At 41.2% G+C, this 18,972-nt stretch overlaps 1 protein-coding gene across 1 annotated transcript; it reads left to right on the plus strand.

The window, feature by feature from the left end:
* Positions 1-525: 525 nt before the first annotated feature.
* Positions 526-17,973, plus strand: lars1b (leucyl-tRNA synthetase 1b). Its single transcript, XM_030101209.1, has 32 exons — positions 526-628; positions 873-994; positions 1,294-1,381; positions 1,482-1,562; positions 1,828-1,965; positions 2,073-2,234; positions 2,425-2,537; positions 2,735-2,798; positions 2,925-3,013; positions 3,173-3,398; positions 3,912-3,999; positions 4,920-4,996; positions 5,114-5,167; positions 5,298-5,438; positions 5,864-5,941; positions 6,121-6,206; positions 6,574-6,639; positions 6,891-6,973; positions 8,057-8,195; positions 8,436-8,648; positions 8,840-8,897; positions 9,421-9,484; positions 10,253-10,436; positions 11,996-12,086; positions 12,253-12,393; positions 13,165-13,305; positions 14,433-14,543; positions 14,715-14,825; positions 16,030-16,134; positions 16,925-17,020; positions 17,267-17,399; positions 17,694-17,973. Exons 1-32 carry the CDS (start codon positions 623-625, stop codon positions 17,897-17,899), a joined length of 3,555 nt encoding a protein of 1,184 aa, XP_029957069.1. The 5' UTR covers positions 526-622; the 3' UTR covers positions 17,900-17,973.
* The last annotated feature ends 999 nt before the right edge of the window (positions 17,974-18,972 follow it).

The raw sequence follows: 18,972 nt of genomic DNA on the forward strand, positions 1-18,972 counted from the left end.
TTCATTTGATGTATTAATTTATTTACTGTGTTAATTTATTGTATTTGCCCGACATCAAATTTACTCTTAGAAATGCTCTGTAAAAAGCATTGCTTTTTTTGCTTTGTATAACAATTTCAAACATTAGATCTTCTCTGTTGAACACTCTAGCAAAGTAAAGCCGGTTAAAAAAATACAAATCTGTACTTTACCACATGTATTATGAGATGCAACTTTTTCTTCCGTTTATCTTTTTATCTTTATTTCATTCTTGCACTGTTCACAGTAATTTTTTTTTATTAATTGAATACAAATTTGTACTGTTGTCCGGTTGAAAATATTTTATTTTGAAAAAAGTTTTCGAAAGTATCATAGAAATATATTTTCAGTTTTCGTATATATTTTCTATTACAGAGATTGTGCAAATCTAAATGATGGCAAAGCATTCAGTGCACAAAAAAAAGATCTAAATTTTGCTTCAGGTCTACGTTTCACATTACAGGGACTACATTACCCAGAAAGCAACGCGCGAGGGTCTTGTGTGTCGTCAGCCAGATACCGGCGGCGTGGTTCTCTTCTTGTCAAACTCTCTCCCCTTCTCTTTAAAGCTCAAAGTAACAAAGGTCTGGTGGTGTGGCTCAAAATGACGGTACGTGAGTGTTTTGTTAATTTACATTTCAGACTGCTAAATACTTGGAGGATACGTTTCTCCCTCTCTAGACATGAACTTAAGGTAGCTATTAGCCACCTCAGCTAGCATGAGCTGTCGGAACATCTGCATAAAAAGACATTTGGCTTCGTTTGACCAAATAATAACAGCCGTTTTGTGCTTTTCATGGCGAAACAATTCACCAGTAAATTGCATTGACTCACAATCCTGTTTTGCTTTCAAGGAACGCAAAGGAACTGCGAAGTTGGACTTTTTGAGGAAGATTGAAGTGGAAATCCAGGAGAAATGGGAGAAGGAGAAAACCTTTCAGCAGGATGCACCGACAACTATTGGGGAAAGCACAAAGTGAGTTATTTCTAGTTTCACCTTAAATGAATTAATTAAGTCTCCAGCCTTGCATTTGCTCTCTGCGCTGAGGAATTAACATTCAGCAGGTCTTTTTCTTTGATTACGAAGATACAGCAATGTACAAAGCAGGTATTGTTCATCATGCATATTTTGTTTTTAATTGGTTGCCTTTTGGGAGGTCAGAACAAGTTGTGCAGGTTATGGTAGCATCATTAATCCTACTGATGCTATTTCAAAACACAATCCATTCTTGTATCATATGGTTTTTCCCCTTTTCTTTTTTCCTCCACACACAGCAAAAACAAGTACTTTGTCACCTTCCCCTACCCATACATGAATGGCCGGTTGCACCTTGGCCATACATTCAGCTTGTCGAAATGTGAGGTAAGGATGCAAAAAAACAAGAACACCAACTTCAAGCAGAACTTGTGTTGTTTGTTTCAACTGGTCTCTGAGGTTCTGACCTCCTGTTTTTTTCTGGCAGTTTGCTGTTGGTTACCAGCGTCTGAAAGGGAAGAATTGCCTCTTTCCATTTGGGCTGCATTGCACGGGAATGCCTATCAAAGTAAGAGGTTAAATGAGTCCATTATGTGAGGAAGTGTGTGTGGTATTGCAAAAAAAAAAAAAAAAAAAAAAAAAAAAAAAATTAGGTTGCTATGGTGTAATAACTATAATTGTTCATACTGCTTTTTAGCAATAAGATTTGACACAATGAGACTGCTTTTTTACTAAGCAAACACAATGCACAAATTGTTTCTTGCAGTAATTTCTTTTTTATCTGTATTATTTTGACCAGTACTACTCTCATAAGTTCATATTTTATCTGCCAGGCCTGTGCAGACAAGTTGAAGAGGGAGATGGAGCTGTATGGCAACCCTCCGCAGTTTCCTGACGAAGAGGAAGAGAAGGAGGAGAAGCCAAAGGCATCTGAGGAAATCATCATCAAGGACAAAACAAAGGGCAAGAAGGTGAACATTGAAGACAAGAAAAGCATTGTTGGTCCTCTTCAATCTGACTTTATTTTTGTATGAAAACCAGACGTATAGATTTTGCCTCTTTTCATTTTGCGCTCTAGAGTAAAGCTTTGGCCAAATCTGGATCTTCCACTTTCCAATGGGACATCATGCGGTCTTTGGGCCTGAAAGATAATGAGATTTCCCAGTTTGCCAATGCTGACCACTGGCTCGAGTACTTCCCTCCTTTGGCTGTCCACGACCTCAGACAGATGGGAGTCAAGGTGACAGATTTTGATAATATAATGCATATAAACAAATGCTGTTGTAAATTTTGTCTGCTTCCGTTTGAGAGTAATGATGCTTTGACTGAAATAATTTATGAGATTGCACTTTATTTTAAGACTAATACAGTACAAGGACACAGATACTAACATTTTAAATATGTTACAATAATCTGTTATTGTCTCACAGGTCGATTGGAGGCGTTCATTCATCACCACGGACGTGAACCCATTCTACGACTCCTTTGTCAGGTGGCAGTATGTCACGCTGAGAGAAAGAAAAAAGATCAAGTTTGGAAAAAGGTAATGGGATTTCTGTGAACTTCTCATGAACAGAGGAGAGAAGAAACAGCTGCTTTCAACATTACATGAACTACCTCCAGTTACCGTTTTCACCACATGAAAGCAAAGTTGAAATTTTTGAATAACAGTAATGTTCATGTTTGGATAGTTAACAATTTGTCTGATTTTGTATTGTAAACCATGACAACCTCTTGCAGGTACACCATCTACTCACCAAAGGACGGGCAGCCGTGTATGGACCATGACAGGCAAACAGGAGAGGTAAAGTAAATTTTCAGCCATTGTACTGTATTAAATATCTGAACACTTATCCGAGGGTGAAAGGCAGGATTTCATCTTGTAATTGTGTGAAGCACATTTTCATTTGACTTCATACTTTACTTACAGGGAGTCGGTCCTCAGGAGTACACTCTCATCAAGATGAAGATGGTTGAACCTTTCACAGCAAAGTTCAAATCCAAAGTCTTTTACAGCAGGTAACAAACACCGAACACTGAACTGTTGTTGACTGTTTTCAGGGTAAATAGTATTTTTTTAATCCTCTTAGTGTTATCTCAGTGTTAATATTACCAAGTTATAACATGGGAGAGTTAATATGAAGAGTTCACATCCTTTCTCCTTCATTCTCCCTGCAGTGGCATGAAAGGCAAAAACATCTTCCTGGTGGCTGCCACTCTGAGACCAGAGACCATGTTTGGCCAGACCAACTGCTGGGTGAGGCCAGACATGAAGTACGTCGCCTTCGAGACGGTCAACGGAGACGTCTTCATCTGCACCGGCAGGTCTGCCAGGAACATGTCGTTTCAGGGCTTCACCAAGGAGAACGGAGTGGTGCCGGTGGTGATGGAAATCCTGGGGCAGGTACTCACTTCGCTTATATCCTGTTTCCAACTCTTAACAAACATAAAAATGTATGACGAAATGTGATAGAATATGATGGTAGAAGGAAGTGGTTTCTTTGTAGAGAAATATCTTGAAGATAATGCTTAAAAATATGAAACCTATCAAATTTTCAAAAAAAAAAAAAGCAAAAAAAAAACCCTCTCACTTAGGGGTGTCAAACATAAGGCTCAGGCAAATATTAGAATTCCAAATCCATCCAGCAACTTTGTAACAGTTTCCTTACAAGTGGTTAACTCGACACCGAAGCCACTGAAGAAACTTCTTCTGACATTTCACTGTATTTTGCACCAGAAAGTTTAATTAAAATTTTCTTCATGTTGAAGCTGTAGTAATTTTCCATGCTAAAAACCGACTCACCCAAGATGAAATCGGGCTGGATGTGACCTCTGAATTAACCCCTTGAACTTAGATTGATGCATGTCAAATCTGGCTCTTGATAATTTATGTACTGTTTGTTTTTTTTGTTCATAGGATATCCTGGGCTGTGCCTTGAGTGCTCCTTTGACCTCCTACAAGGTCATCTACGCGCTGCCCATGCTCACCATCAAGGAGGACAAAGGTACGACTCGACAAACGCAGATCTCATAGATAAACAGAAAACTGCACTCTTTAAAGATGTTCTTGATGGATGTAGTCTAATTCCATTAGACACACGTGTTGTCTTGTAAAGTGTTCTTTACACACCTTTTAGACTAAATTGTTACTTTTTGTAATGTATTGTGATTAAAAAAAAATGTAAAAAAAATCTTTTTTTTCTCGAATTTATAAGCCGTGGCTCTTTGCCATGTTGCTAAAGCTGTAGCAGTCCTCTGCAGTGTAGAGCTTCGCTCTCGTTTGTGGTTTTCTGTCAGGAGTTCGACAAAAAAGTTAACTCTATCAATTTTTAATCGAGATGCCAAATTCCAAGTGCAGCTGCAGAGATTCTGCTCTTTGCATCATTTCTATGTACTCCCAGTATTGTATTCCTTCCAAAATAATGTGCACAAGATGTTGCAGGCGTTCAGAAAAGCAGGCCAAGGTGAACTCAGAAATGCTCTGCTGGGGTGTCGAAGGAAGAGAGAAATTGTTGCTTTTTTCCCCTCTAGGTAGAACATTTGCAAACATATCAAATGTACCTAATTGCAGACCGCCTCTGCTTTGTTAGACGTCAGTATTATCTATTCTGGTCTTGGTTGCTGGAGGCGTGTAGTTTGTCTCTTTGTGTTCGGTGTCCTGTTGATGGATTTCTGCAATTGTAATTGGAATTCCTGAACGACTGAGTTGAAACGTCAGAAAGAGAGCAAGAGTGAATCTCTCATCCGCTCTGTATGAGTTAAATGGGAGATATGGGTAATATCAGTTTTCACCTACTTTGTTAATAATTCTCTGCTGTAATGGAATCGTCGGGCTTCTGATTAGCTTCAATCACATGTAGAATGAAGTAAAACAGGATCATTTCCTGAGTTTCATGTGTCGTCGTGGCTCGGCTGTGTTCTTCAGGCACTGGAGTTGTTACCAGCGTACCATCGGACGCTCCTGACGACATCGCTGCTCTCCGAGACATCAAGAAAAAACAGGTGATGCTGCAGACTAACCAAATGTGTTTCAAGTTTTTGTGCACCCAAACCACACACGACACATGACTTTCCACTCTTTTTTTTACATTTATTTAACTTGTTTCTCTTTTCTCAAAGGCTCTACGGGAGAAGTATGGAATTGAGGACAAAATGGTTTTGCCATTTGAGCCGGTAAGTAGATCCAGCAAATGTCAGGTAGATTTTTTTATTGAGACTAAACTTAACTTCCAAATTCAGACTCAGCTGCTAATAAAAAAACAAAAACAAGTAACATTTGTCTGTGCATTTGCTTGCTTGTCAGATCCCCATCATAGAGATCCCAGGTTATGGCAATCTGTCGGCTCCTCTGGTGTGTGACGAGCTGAAGATCCAGAGCCAGAATGACAAGGACAAGCTGATGGAAGCAAAGGAGAGGGTGTACCTGAAGGGATTTTACGAAGGGGTGAGTTCCTGTGGCGCCTAATGAGTAGGAAACAGTTGCACAGGTCAGCAAAGTGCTACCTTTCTGCAAAACCCCCGGTGGATACAACTTTAGGGTATGATTTATCTCCCAGACACAAATCAAGTAATTTGAACCTTAAAGCCAGAGTAAATTATTCATTAAACGACGATCGGCTTCATGCTGCCCTCACATTATTTAGCTCTGTAATGCTGAAAAGATCAAGCGTCAGCTGCACTGCATATCACACAGAACAGAATTGGCCCATATTTGTTTCATATTCTTTTTTGATTTTGACATTTGCCTTCTCAGAATCCATTGATATTGCCGTATGTCAGGACTGAAGTACACCCAGTAACAGTGGACAGACCAGAAGAGTAAAAGCTGCATCCGTGTGAGATTTCTCTAAGAAGGAATTCCTGTTTCAGATTATGTTGGTTGAGGGATACAAAGGGCAGAAGGTCCAGGATGTGAAGAAGCCCATCCAGAAGATGATGGTGGAAAGGGTAAGTTTTTTTTGTTTTTTTTTTGTCCGTAAATTAAATATAAAAATGGACTACAGTCACCTAAAATGCATTGTGCATCTCCTCAGGTCCATTAAGAGAGAGCTGATGTATGTTTCAGTGTGATAAAGATGTGTAGTTCTCACTAAGCGATGGCGGTTGGATGTGTCTGTCGATGGCAGGGGGAGGCCATGATCTACATGGAGCCTGAAAAGCAGGTCATGTCCCGTTCGGTTGACGAGTGTGTGGTGGCTCTCTGTGATCAGTGGTGAGTAAAACCACCATGTTTCTCAAGTATGATTTGATACAAATCCAAAAGTATTTTTTGTGCAAATAGATTCAATGTTTATTATTGACATTGCTTACTGACACAGAAACCAGGATAAATGTGATTCAGTTTCGTGTAAAATGACCAAAAGTGCTTAATATGATAAATTGGTGTTTAAGCTGTACTGAGTCACATTAAGATGTGTTCTGGATATATTTCCCCGTTTTAGAGATACCCGAACATGTGGAAGAAAGAATTTAGTCGACATGTTTACCTTACCAGAAAGTGTTTACGTGACGGTATGTTAATAATGAAGTCGTGTTTCTTTTTTGGGAGTTTGACAGCATCAGGTGTGTTTTTCTCTCAGGTATTTGGACTATGGGGATGCTGAGTGGAAGCAGCAGGCCACTGAGGCTCTCAAGTCTTTGGAAACGTAAGATAAGAAGCTGCGATACAAAAATAGTCTTTCTTGTCAGTTTCTGTTTTTTGAAAGCCAGTCAGAAATTTTCTGAAGGTTGTCAAAAAAAAAAAAAAATCTACAGTGGAATGTAGAAAATGGCTTCAAATAGTTGGACTGCTTGTCATGATCAATGGAAGGCTGAAGGAGAGCTTATCCAATCAAAGTACAAAAAGATTTTTAACTAAACACTATTTTCTGAACTGCTTTTGCAATTTGGCCAACAGATTCTGTGAGGAGACCAGGAGGAACTTTGAGGCGGCTCTGGCGTGGCTGCAGGAGCATGCCTGCTCCCGTACCTACGGCCTGGGTAGGTGTGGGTGTGTAATGAGCCAAATCATACCTTATTCTGTCTTCATTTGGTATTGATGGATCACATTGTCAGTGATGAATAGGACTGGAAACCTGCTTGGGTTGAATTGTTGCGGTCTATAGATGGAGACAGAGGACTAGTTTAAAAAAAAAAACACACCCAGCAACAGTCGGCCTGTCTGCCTACAGGAATAGATGGAGACTGAAGGCCAGCTGGCAAACAGTGCAGGACAGGGCAGTGCTGTCCAGACATCCAGACTCTGAGAGCACCGAAAACAAGAAACTGTCCTGTACGGTGTTTTAAATAGTTCTCCTGCTGATTTGTTTTTCGTGTCTTTGCTTGTTTCAACTTGACATTAAATGCAACTCCTCAGCATATGAACAAAGTACAATGTAATTTTACTGGTTATTCTAAAGCCAATTTCAATGCTTTTGTTGAAATTGACAAGGAAGGTTGACAGGAAATTGAGGGATACAGGGTCATGTGCCTTAACTCAGACATGTTCCCACATCACTTAGCTTTAAAGTTAAGCAATAAAATGATACATCTGTAAGTGCTTCATCTTTATTGTAACACTGAAGCACATTCTCACATCATTTCAGATGTTTTTTGGGTTTTTTTTTTAACAAATAAATAATATAAAAACAGACCATGCAGGGGTATTTAAAATTACATTTTTCAACCAAATCTCTTTAAACAGACACAGACATTTAATTAGCGGATTGGTAGCTGATTTAGTTACTTCATTTCTTGCTAAAAGTTTCAAAAAACAGCAAAATTGCACAGATTAATGTGTCATCTGTCAAAACAACAGTTTAGTCTCTTATGGTTTAATTCTTTGTGTTTGACAGTGGTTACATCTTGGTTTGTTTACCAGGAATTACCGTAAATTAATCCCTCCTCGTAGATGTTTTCCTTGGCTGCTACGATGGAAGCAGCTTGAACAAGAGGGCAAATTCAACAATGCAGAGGGGGGCAGCCATTGTCTCCATTTGTAATTTGTTTCTTTTACATGGGTGTGTGTGTGCGTGTGTGCTTGTCTCTCTGGGTGTGTGCGTGCACGGCGATTGGTTACCATAGGAACGCGGCTGCCTTGGGACGAGCAGTGGCTGATTGAGTCACTATCGGACTCCACCATCTACATGGCTTTCTACACCGTAGCACACCTCCTCCAGGGAGGCGTGCTCAACGGACAGGGACCGTCACCACTGGGAATCAAGTAGGCGCACACACACACACACACACACTCTGAAGCCTCTGTCAGTGTACCTTCCTATCACTTTCCTTTCCATCTGTTCCCTCAAAAGACTTTCAGATATGACCCAAAAAAACACCAGCTTACCTGCAACAGCAGATTTACTATATCCTATGTTCATTCACTGTTTGGAATAAATTCAGAAAGAGGATGCTTATGTGACGAAATTGTTTCTCACAGTTTTATTCTTATCCTTTTCATCAGGCCAGAGCAGATGACCAGGGAGGTGTGGGACTTCATCTTCTTCAAGACGTCTCCCTTCCCGAAGACGGACATCCCCAAGGAGCACCTTCAGAAGCTGAGGAGGGAGTTTGAGTACTGGTACCCCGTGGACGTGCGCGCGTCCGGGAAGGACCTGGTGCCCAACCACCTGTCCTACTACCTGTACAACCACGTGGCCATGTGGCCCAAAGACAAGTGAGTGATTTTTCATGTAATTCATGTGAGATTTTATCTATTAATATTATGTCCCCAGCCCCGATTGGCTCATATCAGACAAAGAAATGCTTTGATTTACAAGACATGCGCTCTTTGGAAATTGAGGTTAACGTGGTGATAAAGGTGTTGAAGGTGGAAATCACGCTGTGAACCTTCTCTCTTCCTCACAGCGGGAAATGGCCTCAAGCTGTGCGAGCGAATGGGCATCTGCTCCTGAACTCTGAAAAGGTGTGCCCTGCGATAATGATGTGAAATGGAATGTCGGTGGATGTCTGTTAAATCATTTCTACCAAGGATCCTTCCTGACTTTAGGGAATCAAATGTGATCGCAGTTGTTTAAATTCACAAGCTGATTAAATTTCTCTGTTTGACACCTAAAAGCAATAAATACGACAAATTAATTCAAACAGACAAATGAGGTAAAATGGTCCCAGAGAGTGTGTTTTTCAGATTATAGTATTAGCAGCCAGGTTTGGTCCAACAAACAATGACATTTAAGTATTTTTGCTATAAAACTGAAACCTAATCAGCCTATGTTAGTAAATGAGTTTGTGTTAATTAGCTCACATTAATAGTGGGTGCTGTCAGGAACTTGAGTCGTGCTGTTGTTACCGCTGATTTGCGATTGTTTGTAGTTTTAAACACAGACGGTCTGCTTTGTTTGAACCGCGCTTTGTAATGAGCTCGTGTGGGTGGTCAGACTTGAAAGATTTTGAACGCTAACATCTGTGTTTTTGTTTTTATTCGCCAGATGTCCAAATCGACAGGGAACTTCCTCACTCTCACCCAAGCCGTCGACAAGTTTTCAGCAGACGGTACAGTCATTTGCTTGATTTGTCTCCCTCCTACTGTTTCTTTCTGTCTTCCACTCCTTTCCTCTCAATTTTTTGAACTTGATGTCTTTGTCCTATCGTCTCACATTTTGGACATTTAGTGCAGATTAGTGTGTTTTCACAGTTCATCGGCCACTTTTAATCACTGATACCATGAACACCTTTTACCTCTTGTCCCATCCCTTGCTTTGTCTACTGGAATCATGGATTATTATGTATGTGTATGATCTTCATGCCTTCAGTGACCCATGTCTGAATACTGCTGATTGCGAATTGAAATGATTCGTTCTTCTTTTTCTTATTTTCTTCATCCGTGCTTCAATGGTACCTGGATTAGCTCTGATATCCCCCATACCTTCACTCGATCTCAGGATTAGTCGAGCCTTTCCCCACTGGTTTCCTTTTTGTTTGTTTTGCACCTTCTTTATTTCCATGTTCTGAAAGAGCTGAATAATAGATGGGCATGTCTCTTGAAGCCGTCCCACCGTGGGAGCAGTCATGCTCTGACAGCAGACAGACGTATTAAGTTGACTTCCTCTCTCAGTGATGTCTGCCGGGTGTCTGAAGTTTTCTCAAATGCTGCAGAGTTTTTGTTACGAATCCTCCAAACTTCAGAGAGGTGCCGAAATGGATTTGGCAGAGAAAAGCGGCGGAGTGTTTAGAGCATGGGTATTTGATGTTAGAAGCAAATCCTAAAGGCTGCTGAGGATCCAGGTTACCCACAGCGTGTCTTCTCTTTCCCTGTCTCAGGTATGCGTTTGGCTCTTGCCGACGCCGGCGACACGGTGGAGGATGCCAACTTCGTGGAGACCATGGCCGACGCTGGCATCCTGCGCCTCTACACCTGGGTGGAGTGGGTGAAGGAGATGATCGCCAACCAGAACAACCTGAGGACAGGACCAGCCGACACCTTCAACGATCGTGTCTTTTCCAGGTAGGAGGAGGAATTCTTTGAGAGGGCCTTCATTACATTTCTAGGTAAAAGGTCAACAATGTAAAACATCACACTCGGCAAGTTCTGATTCCATTTTAACGGCAAATTTATATTTCACCTCATTAACTTAATGTAGGGAAGCCCTTTTTTTCTGTATGTACTCCTTCATTCACTCACAATTAGTGGAGTATCTTGCTTTCTTTGTGGTGTATTAAAGTGTCAGTAAATGAAAGATGTTGGGTATTTCAGCAACAAGGTAATTCACATCAACAAACACTGATAAAACACTGATAATAGAGGCACTAAAATGGTAAAACATGTTAGAAATATCATGGAGTGCAGACAATACAATGGTTAATGCAGCCCAGCATCAATTGAGCCATTGTTTTACTAAAAGGCAGCGAGTAATAAAAAAGGTCCTCAGCTTCAGAGAAACCTCACTTCATCCTTCGATTGATGTCTTTGTTTTTCTCTTATTGTGGTTTTCCAGGTAAGAGTCCATGATCACACCAAGGTTTATGGCTTTTTCAATGCCTTTTCACCTTGGATTAGAAGTAAATTCTGCTTTATGTTTGCTTTGGGCCAATCAAAACTAGGCCGAAGGAAACCCCGGTTTAACTTCTGTCAAGGTTATTTCTAGTGTTTCCTCTTTGCATACAGTTTCTGCCAAGCAGACCATTGCCGGCCCTTTATAATAGGAAAAAGGCTTTTTATTAGAAGGCATTAGAGCATTGTGTGACCATTAAGTGTCTTGAATACTGAACATCGACCTTGTGAGGAGAAAAAAGGTAAATCAATAAATTTATAGATTTTAGCTGACCAAATCTTTTCATTTGTTTTGCTTTTTGGCCGCAAAGTGTGTCACTGAAAGTAGGAATGCTGATTTAACAATGTGGATTTTCACTGTTTCTTGTACTTTTTGTTGAATAGGTGTGGTTATGTCGTACAGTAAATACTAATTGCAAAAACATCTTCTGTTTTTTTTAAATTCATGCACATATCCCAAGATACCCATAACTCTTGAGGTTCTAGTACAGGATTCATACCACAGTAGTTAATAGGACAGAGTGAAAATCCAAAATACATTTAAAAGCAGCAACATCAGTCTCATCTCTGAGCCCAGACTGAATAATTATTTGTTTGATTTGAGACTAAAAGTGTTTTTAAATGATGACATTAGACATGCTGAAACCTGGAAATATTAAAATTAATTGTGACATTAAATGTATGAAGTTGTAGCCGTCTTTCAAAATGCGTAATTTTGCGTGGGCTGTTATTTAAGAGATCATCTTGACACTGTGTTTAGCACAGGTTGAAAGGATGAGGAGAATTATGCCGCTTGTGTCTGTTAAGTTTGTTTTGTTTTTTTTAAAGTGAAATTGATATCCTGTGACCTGCTGCTATGAAAGAAAACCAAACTCAGCCCTGATACGTAAACAAGCTTCACATGGCGACGGCAGAGAATCTTGACCTTTATCCCTCAGTTTACATTCAGCAGAATTAAATGCCGGTATACAAGTGGTGCATATGATGAAAAGTGATTGAGATGTTTGCTTTAGTGAGATGAATGCCGGCATCCTGAAGACGGAGCAGCACTATGAGAGGATGATGTACAAGGAGGCTCTGAAGACGGGGTTTTTCGAGTTCCAGGTAGGTTCTTCCTTAGCACTTTATCTTTCCACCTATTCCAGCATCATCCTGTACGTTTGCTGACTTCAGTGATTTGATAACGGTTTATGGGAGAGTTTATTAATCAGCTCATATGCATTGAAGGTGCTTCAACACCTTTTAAAAAGCATCCACTGTGTATGTTCAGGCAGCCAAGGATAAGTATCGGGAGCTGGCCATCGAAGGGATGCACAGAGATCTGGTCTTCCAGTTCATCGAGAGACAGACTCTGCTGCTGGCGCCCATCTGCCCACACCTTTGTGAATACACCTGGGGTCTGCTGGGAAAGGTAGGAAACCTCATCTTCATGTTCCGGATGGCTTCTTTTGCTGCCTGTTAAATTCTGAGGCCCGGCTCCCTTCAGCTTCTGTTTTTGTTTTCAAGTGAAACGGAAAAATCTTTTTCTTTACATCCTGTGTTGATTTACATTTGTGTCGTGCACCTGGGATCAAGCCTGTAAAGCTCACAGGTTTATGTGCGCCTGCAGTGGAACTGATCCCGCTCTTCTTTTACCTTGGCGGAGCAGCTGCTGACACATTTCCTCAGTTGATGGACTCGTCCACGGGGAGCCCGTCTTCACACTCCTCCTGAATCCCAGCAAACGACCGCACACGGTGTTACATGCTTGCAAAAAGCACAGAGAGCCCGGGATATTTTTAACACTCAAATTTATGAATATGAAGGAGTGCTGCTGTGCGAGAGATGGGTTTTTTTCTTTCTTCTTTTTTTTTTTTTTTTTTGCTGTCGCTTAGCAACAACAAAAGGCCCCACAAGCAGTGTTTTTCTTCAAGCATGTGTTCAGCACCGCTAGTTATAAAGCTGAGAGGCACTCGGCGGAAGCGCAGGTACACACGTCAGCGTGTTCATTTTATGTGAATGACGGCGTGACCTCTGCCTGCGTACTTTATGAGATTGGAAAACTCCAGCATGCTTTAAGCCTCGACATTTTTTTTTTTAATACCAGAACACCAAATGTTTTTCCTCCTCACTAATTTGCCAACTTCTTTATTTTTCTTCTTCTTCTTCTTCTGCTTCTTCTTCTTCTTCTTCTTCTTCGTAGACGAGTTCTCTGATGAAGGCCTCTTGGCCTGTGGCCGGGCCAGTCGACGAGATCCTGATCCGCTCCTCTCAGTATTTGATGGAGACGGCACACGACCTGCGTCTGAGGCTGAAGGCCTACCTGCTGCCCCCCAAGAGCAAGGTCCAGCATTATGTCTACCTGTTAATGTTGCAAAAGCTTTAATTAATTTCAGAATGAATATTGATGTCAGAATTGATTGCTTTCCATGTAGTATATTCTTTTTTCTTTTTTTTTTGTTTGTTCTGACTCCTCTCCAAGTGTTCATTAGGTCTTGCAGTTTAATTGGAGGCAGCAGTATGTCAGAGCCTTTTCTCCCCCAGGTGTTGTTTAACAGTTTGATGTGGAGAACAATGATGCAGAAAATGAAAAAATGTTGCACAGTCAGAAGCCTCGGAATATCAGGCACCAGCAGCATGAAATGGAGCTGTAGTTTAATAGCAGTTCATTCTGGAGAAGACTTCAGGACTAAAGTCACTCCCAAGCTCAAGCATAATTTGCTACTAAGATTATTAACTAATTGTCATTACAGAAGTCACGACATTCTGCATCAGAGTATAAATAAACGACTTCACCGGATTAAAGCTGGATTAAAAAATGAGTAGAAAAGAGAAGTAATAAAAGCAAGTTTTTACTGTGGTTAATATTTGCAATAATGCAAAATGCATATCTATATTTTATTGGTGTTTCCTTCTAGTCCTCGCATGTCCTTATGGCTCAAACCCAAGTGTCTGTGTTGACTGTGGGAAAGTTAGTCCATTATTTATGAACAGTTTGGCACTTCGATAAGTGGCTGCAGGCAGCAGGGGGAAAAAAAAGCAAAATGACTATTGACAAGATCTAAAACAGCCGATATCTCCTGGTTCCAGGACACGGTTATTGATTTGCTGCAGAGGTATTGTTTGCCGTTGAGGGGAAAATGAAAACATGATGGAAAAAGAAGAACGAGGAAAGGCTGGAGAAACAGGCTCTTTACGATCACAGTAATTTTAAGCAGAATGTCTTTTAGGAAAGCTGAAGTATATTTTTACTCAACCAGGAACAGGGGAGCAGGACATTTGACCACCATTTCAGACAACAACTTAACGGTGTGATTTACATCATAGAATTTGTAGCTGTGTAAAAGTTTAAATGCAGAGATTTTGGGGAATGAAGCCGGCACAGGCTTGAGAACCATTTCCATCTTCAGGATGCTTTCACCCGTTTCCCGACGTCCGTGTTTGAAACCCTGTTTGTTTTTTCTTCAGCAGAAAGGTGACTCGAAGCCCCCAGCCAAACCTTCGCACTGCTCCATCTACGTGGCCAGGAGCTACCCTCCGTGGCAGCACAGCGCCTTATCCCTGCTCGGCAAGCACTACAAGGTACGAGGCATCCGCTCCGCCTGACATTCAGCGCGGCGTCGAGTTTGACATTTCTTTGTAGGAAAAGTGCACGGGTCATTGTTGTCCATATTTGAAGAGTTTACTGTATCCACCTGCACACCGATTGTATCACACTGCCTCAAGTTCTTCACTGTCTTGATGTTGATCCAGAGCAACGACGGCGTCCTTCCCGACAACAAAGTGATAGCGAGCGAGCTGGGAGCGCTGCCCGAGCTGAAGAAGTACATGAAGAGAGTGATGCCTTTTGTAGCCATGATCAAGGTAAATCTGGCCGGGCTTCCTGTGTCCAGGGCGGTTTGTGCTCGCAGCCTCCTGTCCGATTTTATTCTTTCATCGATTCTGAACATCTTAGTTGTCCTTCAATGATTTTTTTTGTTCGTTGCTTCAGAAACTCAGCAGTTCTCCTCCCACTTGGTGGCTTTTCTCTTAAGTTTGCTGATGATTGGTTTAAAGTTGGCCTCAGTAGTTTTGCAGCAAGTTGATTTTTTTTTTTTTTTTTTTTTTTGCTCTTTGTATCAAAACAATGACAAAATTGTAGAAGTGATTTCAGTCAGTGCTACACTGACTACACAAAGACTTTCCAGGAATATTTGTTTTGCAGAGTTCAATATCTTTATTGATCAAAGCAATTCAAAAGAGACTGACAGGCTGACTCAGTCTTTTTCTCTTTGTTTGCAACATTTATTATTATTTTTTTATATAAAAACAACTTGGCTGCAGGTCTGAGTGTTCCGGCTCGCAGTTCTCAGCCTCTCGAAGCACATTTGAGCAGCATCGCTTCTGGATCCTGTTTTATTTCCACCAGCTGTTCTTTTGACCTCAATGCCGTATTCCCCAGACAAACTACTAAAACCACCACAAATAGCTTCACATAAACGCAGCACCGCAGTTATGGTCACTGTTACATCAAGCTGGATACTCGCTAAAGGTCAAGTGGGCAATAAATGAAAAGGAAACATGTTGCTTCTTAAAAATGTTACGCTTTGTATGGCACAGGTGCTCCGGGCTTTGTTGAAGTGTTGCCGTTTCACTGCAGTGATCAAACAGAATGAAGCTAATAAATAATCATGATGAGCTCTGTATTGGTCCACGGTCTGTCTCTCAAGCTGCTCTTGCAGCTTTCATGTTGTTTTCTCTCCCGCCTCACATTGTTTGATGGTTTGTTTTAGCATATTTTTGACTCGTAGAAGCTTTTTTTCCCCCCCCACACTAATAATTTTGCTGCTGCAGCATTAACATAACAATGAACTTTGCGTGCAATGCCAAATTACAGACATGAAAGCATGTTTTCTCTTGTAAAGAGATAAAATCCTGCATTGACTGTTATTCTTTAAAGTGCTAATATCTCTTCATTCTTCATTCAGGTTGTTTTTACTGCAGCTGTGATTCATGCTTGCATTAAAAATTCTCAGCTTGTTTTTTTTTTTTTTTTTTTTTTCCTCCCCTTCTGCTTTTTACTCTTCAGGAAAACCTGGAAAAGAACGGACCCAGAGTGTTGGATCTGCAGCTGGAGTTTGATGAGCGCGCTGTTCTCGCGGAGAACCTGGTCTACTTAACCAACTCTCTGGAGGTGCGCTCTGCGAGCCCACGTTCCTCGAATCGCTGCCTCAGAGCCGCCTGTTCTCACCCAGCCACACCTGAGGCTTTCGCGAGGAACCGTGTTTAAACAAAGATGGCAGTCTCTTGCTCGATTTGTTTCGGTGGAACGACAACGCCCAGCTGCAAAAGCGGCGGTGCGGGTCTCCTCAGAATGCAGAGTTGAAAGGGAGAGACTCGACTTGTTTTTGTTTGTGTTTTTAATGCATATGAAAACTGTAGGATGCAGTCGCAGCGTTTGCTTTCCTCAGAAATGCCTCGGCTTTTCGGCTGAGTTTCACACTTCTGCAGAAGTAAGTTGAGACAATCTGGAGCTGTCAGTCAGAAAATCCCTTAATACTTGTGTCTGCACAGAGGCTTAGCCGAGTCAAAAAAGAAAAAGATGCAAGTCCTTAAGATCCTTTAGGGAAACCAGCACAGACTTCACAGCGTTGAAGAAATTGTTCATATTTATTAAAAAAAAAAAAAAAAGAATCAAAAGTAAGTTGTTTCCAATCGATCATATAACACACATGGCTTCAATACATACTTGATCATCATGAATCCTATGATTTTATTGATCATTTTCATGCAAATTGAAGCCATCGATATGCAGACTATTCATCTTCCCTCTCATTGGCTTAGAGCCTCTCTGCTTTGTTTCTCGTCTAATAAGTGGCAGAGCGCTGGCATTTGTCAGGGCGTGTGACAAACAAACCTGGATGAACCCTATCTTGTTTGGAGTGCAGCGCTGATTATCTTTTTGACGTTGTTTTCCTCGGCAGTTGGAGCAGATTGATGTCTTGTTTGCATCCGAGGGCGACGACAAAGTGAAGGAAGACTGTTGCCCTGGGAAACCATTCAGCATTTTCAGATCGGAGGTAAAAGCTTCCAGTTGCGTGTTGGCTGCTCGAACTTTATCTCTGTGTCAGAAGATACATTTCAGCATATTTTTCTCCTTTTTCTCATTTTGTTCTGTTTGCAGATCTTTCAAATGTATGTGCATATATATATATATTTTTTTTTTACCCCTCTGCAGGCACTTAGGTGGATGTATGCATCACCGCTGCGGCAGTGTGTCATTGATTTTTTTTTTAAAAAAAAGTGTGTTTTGCCTGTTTCTCCAGCCTGGAGTCTGTGTCTCTCTCGTGAACCCTCAACCATGCAACGGCCTGTTCTCCACAAAAGTGGACATCCGACAAGGCGACACCAGAGACAGTGTGGTGAGGAGGCTGGCCAGGATCAACAGACTCATCAAAGGTTTGTAAAATCTGTAAATATGCAAATAAAATAAATCTCAGTCATTCTTCACAAGTTGAGATTTTAGCTCATCACTTAATATTTTAGCACTATTTAGTCAAAATCTATTTAGATGTTTTAGTGATTATTCATTCCTGTGTCGGAAAACATCATTGTCAATCCCAACCCCTTCCTCGCCGTCCACTGATCTCCCTTATCGTTTCCCATCATCCGCGCGCCGCTGCTTGCGGCGTAATCCTTTATATTCAAGCCCCCGCCCCTTTTGCCTGACTCTATCTGCCTCCTCTCTGCCAGATCTGTCCAGAGTGAAGCTGATGAGGTACGAGGACCCCGTGTCGGGCCCTCGCCGGGTGCCCGTCCTGGGCCACGAGGAGAAGGGCAAGCTGCCCATCTCCAACACGTCTGTGTTCAACGTCAACCTGGAGGAGAAGAAGATCACCCTGGCCGACAACGGCCTCACCGCCGACGTCGGGGACACTCTGGTTTATCTGGTCAATTAGAAAGAAAAAAAAAAAAAAACAGGCAGACACGCGAGGGCACATTCAGCTGTCAGCTCTTTGGAAATGACTCAAATGTATCATGAAATGTCCTGAGAGAATTTGCAATGTTTTCCACCTGTACATGTCTTTTTCTTCATGTCGCTGTGTTGGGGATTTTTACCGCTGAATGTGACCTCAGGGAGTCTTGAAGCTAGTGGGACCTGAAAACTTCTGTCTTCCTTTTCCATAACAGAAAATCTTTTTCCAGTACAGTTACGTCTGGGTTTTGGCTTAGATTACTCCACACGTACGATTCTTGAGCGGAGCAGTATCTTAACCTTTGAATTTTTTTCACGGTTGCTTGCAAAGAACTTTACATACTTTTTTTTTGTCCCGTCCAACATCAGGCACAGTAAATAAGAGTCGTCGGCAAACGTCAAGTTTTACACTTTAAAAGTATTTTTTGTGAAAGTCATTCAACAAATCGATAAATCCTGTGTGCCTGGCCAGCCGCTCAGCATGTTGTCAGTGTAAGACTCCCCACACAAGGCTTGATGTTTTCATATGGATGGTAGTGTGTCTGTGCTGTTTTTATATCAGTTACTCATGTTTTGTCAGCACATCACACAGCTTTTGATTTTGGAGCCGACGTTGGTACTGGTTGGACTTTTGGAGAAAATAAATAAAGCCTCTCAAACTTAAGTTGTTTCTCTTTTTTTCTGTCCTGGTTTTGTTTCTTTGACTTTAGTTTTGATAAATTACTTTCATTTTAGAATGTAAATGTGTTAACTGATTTTTTTTTTTTTTTTTAAAGGGCTGTTGAGTACTGAAGTCCATCAATTTAAAACTTGTGTTTTTGCTCCCATTTTTCATCAGGTGACCTCAAATGCTTTTTCTATGGATAAAAAAATACAAATTCTTCCCAAATATTCACAAATTTGTGAAAACCCTATGTGAGCACTTCTGCTGAGATAATCCCTCCGCCTCACAGGTGTGTCATATCAACATGATTGGTCGCCATGATCAGTGCACAGCTGTGTCTTTAGGGCTGGCCTTGTGTGTTTGTTCAGCGTATTTACCAGACTTAAGGTTTG

The sequence above is a fragment of the Salarias fasciatus genome, chromosome 10 (genome assembly GCF_902148845.1).
Source record: "Salarias fasciatus chromosome 10, fSalaFa1.1, whole genome shotgun sequence".
Classification (NCBI taxonomy): domain Eukaryota; kingdom Metazoa; phylum Chordata; class Actinopteri; order Blenniiformes; family Blenniidae; genus Salarias; species Salarias fasciatus.

Bases quoted from the DNA above. Each gene is read 5' to 3' on its own strand.
- lars1b (XM_030101209.1), top strand. The intron at 5,942-6,120 runs GTAAGTTTTTTT...TGTCGATGGCAG, and splicing joins AGAAGATGATGGTGGAAAGG to GGGGAGGCCATGATCTACAT. The intron at 10,437-11,995 runs GTAGGAGGAGGA...TGTTTGCTTTAG, and splicing joins AACGATCGTGTCTTTTCCAG to TGAGATGAATGCCGGCATCC.